This window comes from Hypanus sabinus, chromosome 17 (genome assembly GCF_030144855.1).
Source record: "Hypanus sabinus isolate sHypSab1 chromosome 17, sHypSab1.hap1, whole genome shotgun sequence".
Taxonomy (NCBI): Eukaryota; Metazoa; Chordata; class Chondrichthyes; order Myliobatiformes; family Dasyatidae; genus Hypanus; species Hypanus sabinus.
Window position 1 is genome coordinate 3,763,317 of NC_082722.1, and position 19,985 is coordinate 3,783,301.

Genomic DNA, 19,985 nt, shown 5'->3' on the forward strand with positions numbered 1-19,985 from the left:
ATACTGTATGTTCTGGTTCACGATGCTTCCCTCCGAGGGGCTGCTGGTTCAAGTGCTGCCCTCGGAGGAATTGTGGGGTCCCGATGCTCTCTGAGATGTTATCAACATTCTAAGATTTATGGATTAGACTGTAGTTCATATTCACCTCTTTCAGTTCTACGTTTTTCTCATGTTCTTGTGCTTTCTTTCTTGATGCCAAATGGCAGGCTGCGGGTTTGGGTGACCTGTTAGTTCTTGTGCGAGGGAGGGGTTGGAGGTAACTGATGTCTTCCTTTCAATACTTCTATGGTTTTCTGTATTTTTATGGCTAAATCCAGAGTTATATTTTGCATACATTGATAATAGAATGTATCATTGAACCTTTATGTCGCAAAAACTGCCTAAATAGAACCGTTCTATCATCACAACCTATCAAGGACTAATCAATAAGCAAGAGTACTATTCAACAACTATTGCTTCACCACTGTTATTAGTAGGCTTGGAAGCTTCACAACAATATCTTACAATGTGCATACACTGCCTGCTATATCATTGTCTCTTCAGCTTTTTTGCTGACTATCTGTTTGGCAGTAGGAAAGACAGATGACTCCTGATTGCTTGCTGTGATTGCACAGAATGAAGTTTTGCCATATTTGCTTATTTTTCAAAATCTGGGCTTTATTGTAAAGTTAATGTTTATTGTCTCTCCCTACATATCCTTGAGGAGATAGGAATGGTCTCCAACTTAAAATGCCGCAGTCTTTCGAATGAAGGGGCTTCCGCAGTGTTTTTCGGGTGGAAGACCCAGGATTAGTGAAAGACTGGTGATATATTTCCAAATCAGAACAGTGTGAAACTTGGAGAAGAGTTCAAGTTGGAAGTGGTTTATCATTGTCAAATAGAAACATAGAAAACCTACAGCACAATACAGGCCCTTTGGCCCACAAAGTTGTGCCAAACACGTCCCTATCTCAGAAATTACTAGGCTTATCCATAGCCCTCTATTTTACTAAGCTCCATGTACCTATCCAAAAGTCTCTTAAAAGACCCTATCGTATCCGTTTCTACCACCATTGCCGGCAGCCCGTTCCACGCACTCACCACTCTCTGAGTAAAAAACTTGAATTAAAATTTCTATTTCATTAGATTTCGGCAATAACATTGTTTGACCTAATTTTTCTCTTAAATAAGCCCTTAGTTGAATGTAACAAAATAAAGTGTTATTTGATACTTTATATTTACTCTTTAATTGATCAAATGACATTAATATACCTCCTTCAAAACAATCTCCTATATATCAAATCCCTTTTCAAAACCAATTATATAAAAGTTGATTGTCCATTGTAAAAGGAATAAGTCTATTTTGAATTAAAGATCTCTTTGCTAGTAAAGATTTTTGGACAAATTTAAGACTTTTACTGGAACAAATTACAGGAACACAACTTCCTCATAATCCAATATTACTCTTACTAGGTGATATTGAAGGGATAAAACCAAAACTCAAACTAAATAAATATCAGAAAGAATTCATAAAAATTGCACTGGCAGTAGCCAAAAAGGCTATTGCAGTTACTTGGAAATCGGATACATACTTAAGTATAGATCGTTGGAAGAAGGAAATTTATGGTTGTATTCCACTTGAAAAAAATACTTACAATTTAAGAGATAAATATGAAACATTTTTGAAAATTTGGCACCCTTATTTACAAAAGACAGGATTAAATATATAGGTGCTCCAAAGATGAAATAATTAGTTATTTGGGGAAATAGATAAATAAAGTTATTACGAACTCCATGGAGCATGTGGGGATCTTCCGATATCCAGGCACTCTTTCTTTTTTTTTCCTTTCTTTCTTTATTTTTATATAGGGATGTTGGGGGGGAGGGGTTAAGGGGGGGAAGGGTATATATATTTTTTTTCATATCATTTCTTTTATTTCTGTAATTATTTGAAAACTCAATAAAAAAGTTTATAAAAAAAAACTTAACTCTGGCATCTCCTCTGTACCTGCTCCCCAGCACCTTAAACCTGTGTCCTCGTGTGGCAACCATTTCAGCCCTGAGAAAAAGCCTCTGACTATCCACACAATCAATGCCTCTCATCATCTTGTACACCTCTATCAGGTCACCTCTCAGTTTTCTTTGCTCCAAGGAGAAAAGGCTGAGTTCACTCAATCTATTCTCATAAGGCATGCTCCCCAATCCAGGCAACATCCTTGTAAATCTCCTCTGCGCCCCTTCTATGGCTTCCACATCCTTCCTGTAGTGAGGCAACCAGAACTGAGCACAGTACTCCAAGTGGGGTCTGACCAGGCTCCTATATAGCTGCAACATTACCTCGCGGCTCCTAAATTCAATTCCACGATTGATGAAGGCCAATGCACCATACGCCTTCTTAACTACAGAGTCAACCTGCGCAGCTGCTTTGAGCGTCCTATGGACACGGACCCCAAGATCCCTCTGATCCTCCACACTGCCAAGAGTCTTACCATTTATACTATATTCTGCCATCGTATCTGAACTACCAAAATGAACCACTTCACAATTATCTGGGTTGAACTCCATCTGCAACTTCTCAGCCCAATTTTGTATCCTATCAATGTCCTGCTGTAACCTCTGACAGCCCTCCACACTATCCACAACACCTCCAACCTTTATGTCATCAGCAAACTTACTAATCCATCCCTCCACTTGCTCATCCAGGTCATTTATAAAAATCACGGAGTAAGGGTCCCAGAACAGATCCCTGAGGCACTCTACTGGTCACCAACCTCCATGCATAATATGACCCGTCTACAACCACTCTTTGCCTTCTGTGGGCAAGCCAGTTCTGGATCCATGAAGAAATGTCCCCTTGGATCTCATGTCTTCCTACTTTCTCAATAAGCCTTGCATGGGGTACCTTATCAAATGCCTTGCTGAAATCCATATATACTACATCTACTGCTCTTCCTTCATCAATGTGTTTAGTCACATCCTCAAAAAATTGAATCAGGCTCATAAGGAACGACCTGCCTTTGACCAAGCAATAGTACTATTCCTAATCATATCATGCCTCTCCAAATGTTCATAAATCCTGCCTCTCAGGATCTTCTCCATCAACCTACCAACCACTGAGGTAAGACTCACTGGTCTATAATTTCCTGGGCTATCGCTACTCCATTTCTTGAATAAGGGAACAACATCCGTAACCCTCTAATCCTCGGGAACTTCTCCCGTCCCCATTGATGATGCAAAGATCATCGCCAGAGGCACAGCAATCTCCTCCCTCACCTCTCACAGTAGCCTGGGGTACATCTCATCCAGTCCCAGCGACTTATCCAACTTGATGCTTTCCAAAAGCTCCAGCTCATCCTCTTTCTTAATATCTATATTCTCAAGCTTTTCAGTCCATGGCAAGTCAGCACTACAATTGGCAAGTACCTTTTCCATAGTGAATACTGAAGTATTCATTAAGTATCTCAGCTATCTCCTCTAGTTCCATACATACTTTTCCACTATCACACTTGATTGCTCCTATTCTTTCACATCTTATCCTCTTGCTCTTCACATACTTGTAGAATACCTTGGGGTTTTCCTTAATTCTGCCCATCAAGGCCTTCTCATGGCCCCTTCTGGCTCTCCTAATTTCCTTCTTAAGCTCCTTCCTGTTGGCCTTATAATCTTCTAGATCTCTAATATTACCTATCTCTCTGAACCTTTTGTAAGCTTTTCTTTTCTTCTTGACAAGATTTACTACAGCCTTTGTTCACCCTGGTTCCTGTACCCTACCATAACTTCCCTGTCTCACTGGAATGTACCTATACAGAGCTCTACACAAATATCCCCTGAATATTTGCCACATTTCTTCCATACTTTTCCCTGAGAACATCTGTTTCCAATTTAAGCCTCCAATTTCCTGCCTGATAGCCTCATAATTCCCCTTACTCCAATTAAACGCTTTTCTAACTTGTCTGTTCCTATCTCTCTCCAATACTATTGTAAAGGAGATAGAATTATGATCACTATCTTCAAAATGCTCTCCCACTATGAGATCTGACACCTGACCAGGTTCATTTCCCAATACCAAATCAAGTACAGCCTCTTCTCTTGTAGGTTTATCTACATACTGTGTCAAGAAACCTTCCTGAACACACCTAACAAACTCCACCCCATCGAAACCCCTCGCTCTTGGGAGATGCCAATCGATATTTGGGAAATTAAAATCTCCCATCACAACAACTCTGTTATTATTACACCTTTCCAGGATCTGTACTGAGATACAGTGAAAAGCTTTGTATGCTATCCAGGTAAATCGTTCCACACACAATTACAATAAGATGCTAAGATAGCAAGCACTGCAGAATATAATGTACAGTTAAACTACCATGCACATAGACAAATGAAGTATAAGGGCCACAGAGAGGTAGATTGGAAGATCCAGACTTCACCTTTTAGGATATGAATGTTCTGTTCAAAAGTCTAATAACAGCAGGGTAGAAGCTGTCCTTGATTCTGATTTCCTATCTTCCTCCTAAGGGGTGAATAGAGAATGACCAGGCTGGGAGTTCAGAGTTCAGGTGGTGGGTGACCTGCTAACCATACCTTTTCTAGTGGTAACACTGAGGATTTACAATTGGAGTGGGCAGTGTGAGTAACTACACCTCATTTGGAAGACAATCCGTGCACCACCAATGGAGGGAATAACTGTTCTGTGCACTTCTGGAGGTGAGAGTCGAGCAGGCTGCTTTATTCTGGATGATGCGGATCAAGACAGGCAAAGAGTGTTGCTTCAGATATTGGGTGGAGGAACTTAGCAGTTCAGACTCTGTGCTGGCAAAGACTTAGTCAATCTTTTGGGTTGAGACCCTGCATCCTAACTAGCCAAAACATCGACTACTGCTTTGCCTCTATAGATGCCGACTGATCTGCTGAGTTGGTCCAGGTGTTTGTATTTTCTTGCTCCAAGTTACAGTATCTACAGTCTCTATCATGCTTCTGATTTGTGCCTTGGAGATGGTGGAAAGGCTCTGAGGTAAGACCATAAGATATTGGAGCAGAATTAGGCCATTTGGCCCATCTGAGTCTACTCCACCATTTCATCATGGCTGATCCATTTTTCCTCTCAGCCTCAATCTCCTGCATTCCCCCTATATCCCTTCCTGACATGACCAATCAATAATCTATCTCCTTTAGCCTTAAATATACATAAAGGCTAGGCATCCGCAGCTGCCTGTGACAACAAATTCCACAGATTCACCATTCTTTGGCCCAAGAAATTCCTCATCATCTCCATTCTAAAATGATGCCCCTCTATTCAGAGGCTGTGTCCTCTGGTTTTAGACTCTCCCACCATAGGGAACTTTCTCTTCACATCTACTTTCACCATTTGATAGGTTTCAATGAGGTCACCCTTCACTCTTCTGAATTCTAGTGAATACAGGCCCAGAGCCATCAAACGCTCTTCATATTACAAGCCACGTTATCCTGGAATCATTTTTGTGAAACTCTTTTGAACCTTCTCCAGTTTCAGTGCATCCTTTCCAAGATAATGGACACAAAACTGCTCACAATAGTCTATGTCAGGCCTCACCAGTGCTTTATAAATTCCAATTGGGCCTCAGATTTTGTTATTTTCTCTCCATCTTGAAAACAGTTAACCCTTTCATTTCTTCTAGTAAAGTACAACATTGTATTCCATGTCATTTATTTGCCCATTCTCTAATCTAAGTCCTCCTGTAGCTTCTCTATTTCCTCAGAACTACTTGCCCCACCACCTATTTTCATATTGTCTACAAACTTAGCAACAAAACCATCAATTTCATCATCCAAATCATTGACATATAAGGTAAAAATAATTCATCCCAAAACAGACCCCAATGGAACGCCACTAGCCACTGGCAGTCAACCAGAAAAGGCTCCATTTATTCCCACATTTTGCCTCCTGCCAACCAGCAATACCATGGGATCATAGCTTATTATGTAGCCTCATGTATGGCACCTGGTCAAAGGTTTTCTGAAAATCCAAACACAGAACATCAACTAATTCTCCTTTTTCTATCTTGCTTGTTATTTCTTCAAAGAATTCCAACAGATTTGTTCGGCAAGATTTTTCACTAGAGGAAAACATGCTGACAACAGCCTATATTTTCATGTGCTTCCAAGTACTGCAAAACCACAGCCTTAGCAATCAAATCCAACATCTTCCTAACCACTGAGGTCACATTAACTAGCCAATAGTTTCCTTTCTTCTGCCTCTCTCCTTTCTTGAAGAGTGGCATGACATTTGCAATGTTCTAGTCTTCCAGAAACATTCCAGAGTCTCGTGATTCTTGAAATATCATTATTAATGCCTCCACAATCTCTTCAGCCACCTCTTTCAGAACATTGTGGTGTACACCATCTGATCCAGGCCACCTTCAAACCTTACAGTCTTCCAAGAACCTTCTCTCTACTTATGGCAACTTCACATATTTCATGACCCCTGACATCTGGAACTTTCACTGCTAGTGTCTTTCACGGGGAATACCAATGAAAATGGCTTATTCAATTCATCTGTCATTTCCTTGTCTTCCATTACTACATCTCCAGCATCATCTTCAAGCGGGCTGATATCCACTCTTGCCTCCCTTTTACACTTCATGTATCTGAAAAACCTTTTGGTATCTTCTTTAATATTATTGGCTAGTTTACATTTGTATTCCATCTTTACTTTCTTAATGACTTTTTTTATTTACTTCCTGTTGGATTTTAAAACTTTTCAATCCTCAAACTTCCCACTAATTGCTGCTCTATGATATGCCTTGCCTTTAGAATACTTCTCCTTCTTTGGGATGTATATATCCTCTGTCTTCTGATTGGTTTCCAGAAATTCAAGCCATTGTTGCTCTGCTATCATCCCTGCCAGTGTTCTTTTCCAATCAATTCTGGATAACTCCTCTCTCTTGCCTCTGTAATTCCCTTTACTCTACTGTAATACTGATACATCTGACTTTAGCTTCTCCTTCTCAAATTTCAGGGTGAATTTCTTTCATAAATCAATCACTCTCTCCTCAGGGTTCTTTTACCTGAAGGATTTAATTAATTCTGATTGATTGCACAACATCCAATCCAGAATAGCTGATTCTCTGGTGGGCTCAACCACCAGCTGACCTAATAAACCATCTCGTAGGCATTCAAGAAATAACTACTCTTGGGATCCAACACAAGCCTGATTTTCCCAATCTACCTGCATATTGAAATTCCCCATGACTATTGTAACATTGCCCTTTTGGTATGCATTTTCTATCTCCTGCTACAACTTGTAGACCACACCTTCACTACTGTTTGGGAGTCTGAATAAAACTCCCTCTATCTACAATGATTCAACACCTCTGACCCTATGTAACCTCTTTCTAATCATTTGATTTCATTTTTTCTTACCAACAGAGTAACAGCACCGCCTCTGACTTCCAGCCTGTCTATTTGATACAATGTGTATCCTTGGCCATTGAGCTCTCAGCTATAATCTTCTTTCAGCTACGGGTCAGTGATGCCCACAATATCATACATGTCATTCTGTAATTGAGCAACAAGTTCAGCAACCTTATTTCGCATACTGCACACTTTCCAAATAACACCTTCAGTTCTGTATACATTCTTTTCAATTCTGCCTGCCTTTTATGTTGCAACTCATCATGCTGACTGCAATTTTTCCCTATCATCAGCCTCTCCTTGCTGGAAGTCTCACTACACATTGTGTCTGTCTGTAACCAACTACCTCATCTTCAGCACCATCACTCCAGTTCCCATCCACCTGTCAAATTAGTCTAAACCCATCCGAACAACTCTAGCCTACCTGTCTGCCAGGACATTGGAGCCCCTTGGGTTCAGGGGTAACTTGTCCCTTTTGTACATGGCACACCTTCCCCAGAAGAGATCCCAATGATCCAGAAATCTGAAACCCTGCCCCGCACTAGCTTGTCAGCCACGTATTCACCTGCCAAATCGTCCTATTCTTACTCTCACTGTTGTGTGGCACAGGCAGCATTCCAGAGATTACTACCCTGATTCTGTTTCTCAGCTTTCTACCCAGCTCTCTTCAGGACATCCTTACATTGTCTCCCTATGTCATTGGTGCCAATATGTACCAAGATCTAGCTGTCACCCTTGCCCTTGAGAATGCCATGGACACAATCTAAGACACCCTTGATCCTGACAGCAGGGAGATTCTCTATAATACCCACACAACCTCATCTCTGTTTCTCTGACTAAGGAATCTCCTATCAACCCTGCAGTCCCCTTCACATCTCTGCTCTTCTGAGCCACAGCACCAGATTCAATGCAAGAGACCTGGTCACCATAGCTCTCCCAGTAGATAATTCTCCTCAATTATATCTAAAGGAGTGTACATTGTACTGAGGGTAATGGCCACATGTGTACTCTGCATGGGCAATGCATTTCCTCTCCTTCTCCCGCCAGTCACCCAGTTATCTGTCTGCTGCACCCTGGGGTTGACTACTACCCTATAGCTCCTGTCTATCACCTCCTCATTCTCCCCTATGAACCTTTCCAGCTGAAGTGTCTTGCCCAAAATGTCGACTGTACTCTTTTCCATAGATGCTGCTCAGCCTGCTGAGTTCCTCCAACATTTTGTGTGTTGATAAAGATAGAGATAGAGGCAGAGACAGAGAAAGAGATAGATAAAGATAGAGATAGAGGTATAGACAGAGAAAGAGATAGAGGCAGAGACATTTGCTCTCTCTTGCTGGACAGCAGCAGACAGATCAAACACAGTGCAGCATGACTGCAAGTTTCACAGTTGAATTTGTGTCACATTGCTCTAGCAGCGGAAAGCAGTTGGTAGAACCAGAGGAAAGTAATCAAGCTGTCCATGACCCTCTATCCTGATAGTAGTCATCACACTATAATTCTGGAGTGGTCATTGTGCCATGCCACCTGCATCTGGGTATCTCAACTGGCAAAAAGCAGCTCTCTAGTGACAGAATGCCTTAGGATACTGGTGGGCACCGAATGAACACCCTTGTATTATGCATAAAATAAAAGCCATCTGTCAATGAACTGCAATTGCACAGACCACCAGCAAGCTGAAATAATAACCCCATTGCCTACCCTGTTCCTGAGCCTTGCCATAACTTACACAGGAGCTAAAGAATCCAGAAGGAGAGAAATAGACAGGAGAGGAACTAGACAATCTCCTAATTTTACTTTCAGTGACCAGATTGTCTGTCGATTATACCAGTGTTGTATCATGTACATATCACTTCTTCTGCAGAGATGCAATGGCCGAGAAAGTCAATGGTTGACGAAACAAACTGCAATTTCGCAGGGTTAATAGTCAACCCATGTTGGCTTAAGCACTCAAAAAGTGTAGAGAGATGGTATACGTGTTCAGATTTGGATGCACTGATGACACGTACATCATTCAGTAAACAAAAAGAAAATCTAAGTCTTTTAATGGAGCATCCATCAGCCACTGGAAAGTCTTTGCTGCATTTTTCAGCCAAAGCAGCATGTGCAGAAACTCAAAGGGGCCAAATGGGGTTAGCACAGCTGTTTTGGGAATGTCCTTCAAGGACACAGGCACCTGATGGCAGCCCTTAACTAGATCAACTTTGGAAAAAATTAACTTCCCAGCTAAACGTGCTGAAAAGTCTTGTATGTGTGAGACCGGGTAACGATCAGGGGTTGTGACCTCATTAAATCGTTGGTAATTGCCACATGGACGGAAACCACCATCGAACTTAGGGACCATGTGGAGGGGTGAAGCCCAGGGGCTATTCAACCACTGTACGAATCCAAGTCTCTCCATGTTGGCAAACTCCACCACGGTAGCCAACTTTTCTGGGTCCACTCTATGCCCGTGGGCATAGATTTCCAGGCCAGGAAATATGGTGCTTGTCTCGATATTTTGTGACTGTAGTGGAGAATGTGGGCTTGGTGGGGTTTGGGAATTCACACAGCACTTGAGTAAATTCACATGCGATGGTGCATCTGCTTGACAGAGTCATTATGGAGAACTTACTGAGACAGCAGGATAACGACCCAAAGCCTTTGACATCCACGAGCCAACAGTTCTTATAATCAACTTAAAATTTTCACCGAGCAGAGGACTAACCAATTTAGCTTGGACAAAGTCCCATGTGTAACACTGCCTACTCAGCAAAATGTCATTCATCATGTCCTGGAAGTCTGGATCCTGCTGACATTTGCAGCCTTCAGCTAGGTTCTGCCTCTTGTCAATAGGCAATTCTGGCAGCACACTGACTTGATCACCCTTATCACATAGAAAGCATCAACCGTACCATGACAGCTGTAACCCACGGTGCTCACAGACCTTTGATGTCTTGATGCACTGGCGCTGTTGAAGTTGCAAGGTGGGTGGCACTTCATAGCCTTCCTACCAAAACGAGCATGGCAAAAACACAGGTCCAGTGTCAGCTGTTTCACAGTGGCCGGTGTCCTTATGTTGGGCCCTTGCTGTTTGTGCTTATTGAGGGAGGGAAATGAGGGCGAACAATGCACCACTCCCTGGATGAGTGTAGGCTGTCAGCCATTTTAGCAAGCTCCCTATAGTCCATCATAGGTGCCTTAATGAGGGCTATGTGAACTTGATCATGCTTTTGCTGCATGAAGAGTTCCTTAAATATATAAGGTGATTTCTCAGAAGTGACAGCATATGGCATGTGATCCATTAGCTCCAAAGACTTACCATTCCCACGACCGGGCAAGAAGAGTGACTGTTTGGGGCACTCAGACACTGATAGTCTAAAAGCCTGTAAAAGATGAGTTTTCAGTGACCGGTACTTACTGTATTCAGATGGGTGTTCTAGTAGACCCACCACTCTCACAACCATGGAGTTGCTGAGTGATGCTACTACTTAAAAGTATTTGATGTTGCTGGCAGAGATTTTTTGAAGCATGAATTGAGCGTTAGGCTTGTACAAACCAAGTAACGCATTTTGCTCCCAAAAACTCCAGTAGCTTCAAAGCTGTATTGGCTGACATGTTGAATAACTCTGGAATCGTCCTAGAGCATTGGAGTCACCAATGTAGGTTTTCACAAGTAAAATGGTAGAGGCATTTTATGTTTCAGAAAAACTCTAGCAACTCATTTATTGAACTGAACACAACTGAAAAACTGAACACGAAACACACTAAAAATCCTTTACATAATTACATCATCACATTAGACCAGCCTCTTGAAGTGAAACCCCAAATCAATGTTGCTGGTTGTGAATTCTGTACATTTCCATCAATTATGTTACCCTACAATATAGCTCACAAACAACAATGAACCCAGCAATGATCCCTGTGGCACTCCATTAGTCTCAGGCCTCCAGTCAGAGAGGCAACCATCTACTACCACTCTCTGACTTCTCCCACAAAGCCAATGTTTAATCCAGTTTATTACCTAATCTTGAATACCAAGCAACTGTGCCTTCTTGACCAACCTCCCCTGAGGGACATTGTCAAATGCCTTACTAAATCCATAGAAACAACATCCATCCCTTTCCTACATCAACATTCCTAGTAACTGCATCAAAAGGTTCTAGAAGATTGATTAAGCTTGTCCTACTATGCACAAAGCCACATTGACTGTTCCTATCAGGACTTGTCTGCCTGTCCAAATATTTCTATATTCTGTTCCTTAGAATACCTTCCAATGATTTATCCACGATTGGGAAAAGGCACCAAAGCATTTGGGCTCTCACAACCAGACTATGTAACAGTTTCTTCCCCAAGCTATCAGACTCCTCAATACCCAGGACCTGGACTGACACATTGCCCTATAGTCCTGTTTATTACTTATTGTAATGCCTGCACTGTTTTGTGCACTTTATGCAGTCCTGGGTAGGTCTGTAATCTAGTGTAGTTGTGTGTTTTCTTTCTTTTCACTGTGTTGTTTTTTACATAGTTCAGTCTAGTTTTTGTACTGTGTCATGTAACACCATGGTCCTGAAAAACATTGTCTCATTTTTACTATGTATTGTACATAGCATTTATGGTCGAAATGACAATAAAAGTGACTTGACTTGACTGACATCAGGTTTACTGGCCTATGATTTCCTGGCTTATTCTTAGAATGTTTTTTGAGTTACAGAACAATGGACACTCCGGATCTCTGCCACCTCATCTGTGGCCAAGGATGTTTTAAGTATTTCAGCCATGGTTCCTGCAATTTCTGCACGAGTTTCCCCACAGGATTCAAGGAACACTTTATCAGGCCCTGGAGACTTATCCACCCTGATATCCCTTAGACTGCAAGGACTTCCTGTTCTGTAATCCAGATATGATCACTAACTTCTTTATTCTTTTGTTTCAGCTCTATAGGCCTTGTGTCCACCTCCTGAGTATCAAATCAGAATTGAAATCAGAATCAGGTTAAATATTACTGACACTTGTCATGAAATTTGTTGTTTTGTGGCAGCAAAAATACAGATGAAAAAAATTCCTTTTAAGATTTCCGTCATCTGTCTAGACTGTGATGACTACGTTGATCTTCAAGTGGACCAATTTTGTCCCTCGCCGTCCTTAAGCTCTTCATACATCTGTAGAAACCTTTGGAATTCCCCTTCACTTTGTCTGCCATGGTAACCTCATGCCTTCTTTCAGCCCTCCTGATTTACATCTTGAGTATTCTCTTCCATTTCTTATGCCCCTCAAGTACCCCTTTGCTAAAAACTACCTACCTTATTCTATGCCTGCCAAATCCTTTCTGATGACATCCAAATTGGCCTTTCTTCAATTTAGGATCTCAATGTAAGGAGCTGTCCTAACCTTCCCTATAATTACCTTGAAACTAATGGTATTATGATACCAGAAATGGATACAAGACATTTGCCTTCATCTGCCTTGACTTGGTCTCTAATAAAAGATCCAGCATCACACTGCCTCTAATTGTGACTTCTATACCTTGACGAAAGAAATTTTCCTGAAGACATCTAACAAAATCTATCCTATTCAGTTCTTTTATAACATGGGAGTCTGAGTCAGTATGTGGAAAGTTAAAATCACCTACTTTCGCAACCTATGTTTCTTGCAACTATCTGCTATTTCTCTACAAATTTTCCCCTTTTCTATATTAATAGATGGAGTTACAATGGCACGACAGCAACTTCTTCGATTTCATCTGAGGAAACAGCTTAACTTCTACCATTATTGTCTCTCTTTTTCCTTTTCAGGATGGATGGGGTTCTGTCAAAGACTCTGATCTAGAGTTACACTCAAACTGTGGTTTTTTACAATATTGGTTTCCACTCTCTGGCTCACCAGCTGGCCATTTCTCAATATCCCAAGGAAGGTTCTGTGGAGGAGCCGATTCTATGCCGGTGCTGCTGACTGACATGTCATGAAGACTGAATATCGGGATCAGCGGATCAGCTGTCAGGGTCTCTGTACGCAGATTGCGCTCTCTTTCTCTCATTGGTGGATGAGAGATGGCTGCCAATTCTTGTGTTGGAGAACTCAGAAAAAAAAGACGGGCTTCCACCGTGAATCAGTGAATTGTTTTGTTTATGTCTCCCCATTCGCTGGGTGACACCTCTGTGCCCCTTTATTAGAAAGAGAGAGCCTGTGCTATGTCAAATTGTTGGATAACGATTAATTTTTGTTGTACTGTAGATCATGGTCTTGCTTGGTGGGTGGAGGGTGCTGATGCCTTTTGCTTAAGTAAGTGGGGAGGGGAAGGTTGATGCTCTGCTGCTACTTGCGTGGGAGGAGGGGCTTTGAGGTTCTGACATTTTTAGTGTCACTCATTCTTTGGGGCACTCATCTATTTTCATGGATGTCTGTGAAGAACAAGAATTTCAGGTTGTATATTGTATATGTTCTCTGATATTAAATGGAACTACTAAAATCCCACTGACTATCGGGTGGTCTACAATATTATCCCATTAAAGTGGTCATCCCTTTCTTATATCTCAGTTCCACCTATATGGCATTAGGAGACAAGCTCTCCAATCTGTCCGATCAGAGCAATGCTGTAATGTTTTCCCTGACTAATAATGCCAACACTCACCTTTTAATTCTTCTCCCATTTACATGTCTAAAACAATCTAACACTGGAAAAATGAGCAGCTATTCCTTCCCTTCCTGATACCAAGTCTCACTAATGGCTACAATATCATAATTCCGAATGGTCTAAACTCACCAGTCTTACCTGCAACACTCCTTCCATTGAAATAGAGGTAACTCAGAACATTAGTCCCATCATACTCAACAATTTGGTTGCTGTCTTTATATGTAGGCTAAACTCCAGTTCCCATCCCTTGTAACTCTAGTTTAAATCCCACCCCACCCCCAGAACAGAATTAGCAAACCTTTCTGCAATGATATTTGTTTTCCTCCAGTTCAGGTGCAAACCTTTCCTTCTATATAGGTTTCACTTTCCTTGGAAGAGAGCCCAAACATCAAAGCCCTCCCTCCTACACCATCTCCTTAGCCATGTTATTATCTTTCTACTTCAGGCTTCAATAGCATGTGACATGGGTAGTAATCCAGAGATCACTGCCCTGAAGGTCGGTACTTTAACTTAGTACCTAACTCTGTGAGCTCACTTTGCAGGCCTCCCTATGCCATTGGTAAGAATGTTTACCATGATCTTCACATTTAAGAATGCCACAGACTCAATTCAAGATCTCCCTGACCCTGGTAACTGGGAGATAACATATGATCTGAAAATCTTGTTCTCATTTACAAAAGCACAAGAAAGTGCTTGTGCAGCACAAGAAAGCAGCATTCATCATCAAAGACCCCACCATCCAGGCCATGCTCTCTTCTCACAGTTGCCGTCCAGAAGGAGGTATAGCAGCTGTTCAGAAATAGTTATTACCCTTCAACCAACTTCACTTCCCACAACACTGACTTGATTCTACAACCTAGGTACCCACTTTCAAGGACTCTACAACTGATGTTCTCAATATTATTTGTTATTTATTTTTTATTATTATTACTATTTGTTTTTGGTATTTGTGAATTTTATCTTGTTTGTACATCAGTAGTTTGTGTTTGTACATAGTTTTTCATTGATTCTATTGTATCTCTGTATCTACTGTGAATGCCCACAAGAAAATGAATCTCAGGGCTGTATATGGTGACAGATACATACTTTTTTACTTAGAACAGTGAAAACTTCATGCCTGTTCCCCTAAACAATTAATCTATCATGACTGCTCACCTCTTCTTCCCCCTCACTTCCCTAATTCAAACAATCTCAGGCTACAAAGGAAGTCCCAACTTTATAAACGTGGCACATATGATCCATAAATATTAGTGAATACTGTAGAACAACAGATTTGTTTTAATGACAGATTTCTCTGTACCTTTGGCTTTTTCAGCTGCTTCCGTTTCAGGCACCTTTTTCTCCTCCAGAGGTGAGGCAGCTGCTGGCCTTGAGGATACATCACTTTCACTTGGTTGTCTGATGTTTTCTGAAGTAACTTGCCATTCTAGCTTATCAGTCTGCTCAGATGGCTTCTCTTCAACTTCACTTTCTTGTACATCTGTTGGGAAATCACATCGTCACATCTGGTACTCAAACAGTAAAATTCAAAATTAAACAGCAGTCGATTATGGCATTTCAATAAAAACCAAACAGATTTTACTTGTTTTCCCCAGGAGCTGATAACTCTGACCTGTAAAATGAAAACTTTCCAAATAGCACCCAACTTTCAGTCAAGCTCGTCCACTTCTCCTGATCACTGTGTAACTCAGGTGGGTTCCTGTATCTAATGAATATCTTCACACACTTTCCTTGAAGATTACCAACCTGTCAGAATGTGTCCTCAACTGTTCTTGCTGGCTGTAACCATCAGTACATAAAGCAATAGAACTGTTGTACATTGGAAGGACCTTGCATAGTTCCACCCCCACCAACATATTAAAGGGTCTGAATATCAACAAAACTTGAGCCTTAATTTCTCCAATTGTGCTCCAAAGCTCTGTGACTCTGTTAAGGAATGCTGTGCTCCATGTGTGGTACGGTGTGATTAGGCAGAACAGTTTGGCACTGAATGGGCAGAAGGGCCTGTTTGTGTGCTACAGTGCTCTATGGCTCTATTGGTCTAGCAAGGCAGCTGGAAGTGAGGGATCAGTGCTTGGACTTCTCTTGTAGGTGGTGTATGTCTTGGGGGAAATGTACATGAGCTGTTTAGAAAGGTTCCAGATGATACAAAAATTGGTGAAGCTGCAGATAGTGAAGAAGCTTGACAAATGATGCAGCAGAATATAGATCAATTCAGATATGGGTGAAGAAATCACAAATGGTGTTTAATCAGAGCAAGTGTGAGGTGTTGCATATTAAGAGGTAAAATTTAGGGAGAAAAAGGAAGAAGGACACAATAAATGGCAAATGGATGTACAAAGGGACCTTGGGGTGCAAATCCATAGCTTCCTGAAAATGTCAAAAGGAGGAAAAATAGTAGTTAGGTTGGCAAAGAAAGAGCCTTAATCCATTGGGGCACTGAGTCAGCATGTCCCATTGCATTATATCAAACTTCGTTAGGTGACATTTGGAGCTGCGGTCACCCTGTTACAGAAAGGATGTGGAAGCTTTGGAGAAAGTGCAGAAGAGGTTCACCAGGATATTAGCTATAAGGAGAGATCAGACAAACTTGGATTGCTTTCACTGAGTATCAGCTGAGAGGAGACCAGACAGAGGCTCATAAAATTATGAGAGGCGTAGACAGGGCATATAGTCAGTCTTTTACTCAGGGCAGAAGTGTCAAATATTAGAGGATATATTTTTAAAGTAAGAAGCAGTAAGTTTAAAGGTCATGTGCAAGTTAGTTTTTTTTACATCGAGTAGAGGGCATTTGAAACGTACAGACTGTGGTGGTGGAGTTGGAAAGATATTTACGCAGGTACATATACACACAAGGAACAGAGAGATATAGGTTATGTGCAGGTGAATTGCTGCAACCCTCTCACCAGGCTCATATGCTAACTTAGCTCGTTAGCCACAGGACTCAGCGGTGAGAAGCCACTTTTCATTAACAATATACATCTAGGGTCGGTATGACTTGGAGTTCAACCAGACAGGATTGTTGTGATGTTCCGATTAAAGAAACCTCAGTTGAGCGAATGCTGTGTAAATACCGCTCATACACAGTTATCGGTAGTCCAGACATGACAGATTGTACACCAGTGTTAAAATTAAAAAGTACTGTATATTTATCAATTTTTCAACTTTAACATACATAAAAAGAAAAAAATAAAACTTCCCCACAGCTCTCTGAAACCTCTCTCACATCTAATACTGATTGGCTGACACACATTCCCAAGTTGGGCAACATGGCTTGTTATCTTTAGCTGAACCAAAACACACTTTCCAGCATGGCACACTGCTTTTACAGAAAACTGCTAATATAACCTACATCACAGCATAGCAGTAGAAATCTCTATCAGGGTATTACACAGCTTTATTTCAATGGGGCATCATTGTTGGCATAGATATCACGGGCTGAAAAGCCGGTTCCTGTACTCAGTTTTCCATGTTCCATTTCTTTATTGTTTCCTGAACATGAGCTGAAATGAATGTAAGATATTACATATATAAGTTTAGACGACAGCACAGGGCTGTTCAAAGAAGATAGGAGGCTTTTTTTTTAAACTGCAGACCATGGGGGTGCCTGGAGCGAATTGCCAGGAGGGAGATACGGTAGCAATGTTTAAATGACATTTAGACAGACACATGAATAGGCAGGAAAATGGGAGATATGTTTGCAGACAGATAGGATTAATTAGATTGGCATCATGGTCAGTGCAGACATGGTGGGCCGAACAGCCTGTCCTGTGCATGTTGTCTTATATTCTGTATTCTATGCAATGATTCTGATATAAGCAATCAAGGTTTGCTTATGATTTTTTTCAGAAGTGGTAACAGAGCAGAATGAAAGTAGAAAAATTGGAGGGAGAAGTCCTGGGAGCAACTCGAGAAAGGGAGAAACAAGAGTTACTGTTTCAGGCAGAAGACCTTTTTCTCAGAACTGAAAAATGTTACAGTTCATAAAAAATTACAAAAACTGTAAGTGCTGGATACACTGAGCAGCTGAGGCAGCATTTATGGAGAGAAAAATAGGTAATATTTCAGGTGAATGACCTTCTTCAGAATATTGACCTGAAAGGGTCCCTCTCTCCACGGATTGTGCCTGGCCTGCTGATGACGTCCACTCTTAATATTGCAGGTAGGAACGATTTATAATGCTGAGGTAGGAATACAGACCAAAAGGTAGAGGACAGGAGGAATAAATGATGAAGAGGCTGATGGAAGGTAAATGAGAGGGAGGGAAGCAAATGATTCTTCTCAGCAGACACTACTAGTTAGAAGTGTTAATAATAAGACAGAGAGAGGCTTGCAGGCTACGCAGACATTTAATGCACATCAATTACATGTTCTACATTTGGTCCTGAGACTGCTATGAGATCAGCTTCTAAATTAAAGATCATAACAGCAGAATTAGGCCTTTCCACTCATAACCTTTGACAGCCTAGCAATTAAGTAACTATCAGCCTCTGCTTTAAATATTTTTAAATGAATTGACCTCCACAGCTGTCTATAGTGATGAATTTCACAGATTCACCACACTTCAGCTTAAGAAATTCCTCCTCATCTCTGTTCTCTGGACCTTCTCCAATGTCACCACATTATCAAGAAATATAGAGCAGGCTTGACCCAAACACAGAGCAGTAAAGACAATTTGGTGGACAGCAATTAACTGTAATAATAAACTGCAAAATGACAAGCTATGAGGAGCCACAAAACAAGAGAGAACAGATAATTAACACAAAGTGACAAAAGACTAGGAGCAACTGGTTGAGGATGGTAGATTCCACAGGTGAACAAAGACTGGGTGAGAGTTAGCTTTAAGTAGGCTGCAGGTGATGAACTGGAAATGAATGGCAGGTGATTCCTTTTAGCTGGGTGCAGACTGAGAGGTACCTGCCTGTAAAGGCCTGACACATCTTATTTCTTAGATTTGAGACTAAAACTGTTCACAATTTTACAAACGTGGTCTGACCAATGCCTCACAAAGTCGTATCATTACATTCATGCTTTTATATTCTGTTTTTCTTGACATGAATATTAACATTACATTTGCCTTCCTTACCACCAACTCAACCTTCAGGGAATCTAACAATAGGACAATACTTATTTCTGAATTTGCTCCCCAGTTAAAAATTAGTCTACATCCATTAACCCTGCCTTGTGTAGCTGGATCCTGGACTTCCTGTCAGATCGTCAGCAGGTGGTAAGAGTGGGCTCCCTCACCTCTGCCCCTTTGAACCTCACCACAGGTGCCCCTCAGGACTGTGTCCTAAGCCCCTCCTCTACTCTCTGTATACCCATGACTGTGTTGCCACCCACAGCTCCAATCTGCTAATTAAGTCTGCTGACGATACTACATTGATTGACCTAATCTCAAATAATAATGAGGCAGCCTACAGAGAGGAAGTCTCCTCTCTGACACAGTGGTGTCAAGAAAATAACTTCTTCCTCAATGTCACAAAACCAAAGGAGCTGGTTGTTGATTACAGGAGGAATGGAGACGGGCTAACCCCTATTGACATCAATGGATCTGGGGTTGAGAAGGTAAACAGCTTTCATTTCCTCAGCATACACATCACTGAGGATCCCACATGATCTGTACACACTGGCAGTGTGGTGAAAAAAGCACCACAGTGCTTCTTTTACTTCAGACGGTTGAAGAAGTTTAGTGTGGGTCTCCAAGTCCAAAGGACTTTCTACAGGGGCACAACTGAGGGCATCCTGTCTGGCTGCAACACTGCATGGGATAGGAACTGTACTTCCCTCAATCGCAGGATTCTGCAGAGAGTGGTGTGGACAGCCCATTGCTTCAGTAGACGTGAACTTCACACTATTCTGAATATGTACAGAGGCAGGTATGTAAAAAGGGCCCAAAGGATCACTGGTGACCCGAGTCACCCCAACAACAAATTGTTCCAGCTGCTACCATCTGGGAAATAATACCGCAGCATAAAAGGCTCCGGGACTGCTTCTTCCACCA

At 41.5% G+C, this 19,985-nt stretch overlaps 1 protein-coding gene across 4 annotated transcripts in view; it reads right to left on the reverse strand.

Annotated features, from left to right (window-relative positions):
* hydin (HYDIN axonemal central pair apparatus protein) overlaps positions 1-19,985 on the reverse strand; it is a 1,146,554-nt gene that overhangs the window by 414,446 nt on the left and 712,123 nt on the right. For all 4 annotated transcript variants that reach the window (XM_059992477.1, XM_059992476.1, XM_059992474.1 and 1 more), the window contains one exon: positions 15,282-15,461. In XM_059992477.1, the coding sequence (XP_059848460.1) occupies positions 15,282-15,461 (180 nt within the window). The remainder of the gene's footprint in view (positions 1-15,281; positions 15,462-19,985) is intronic.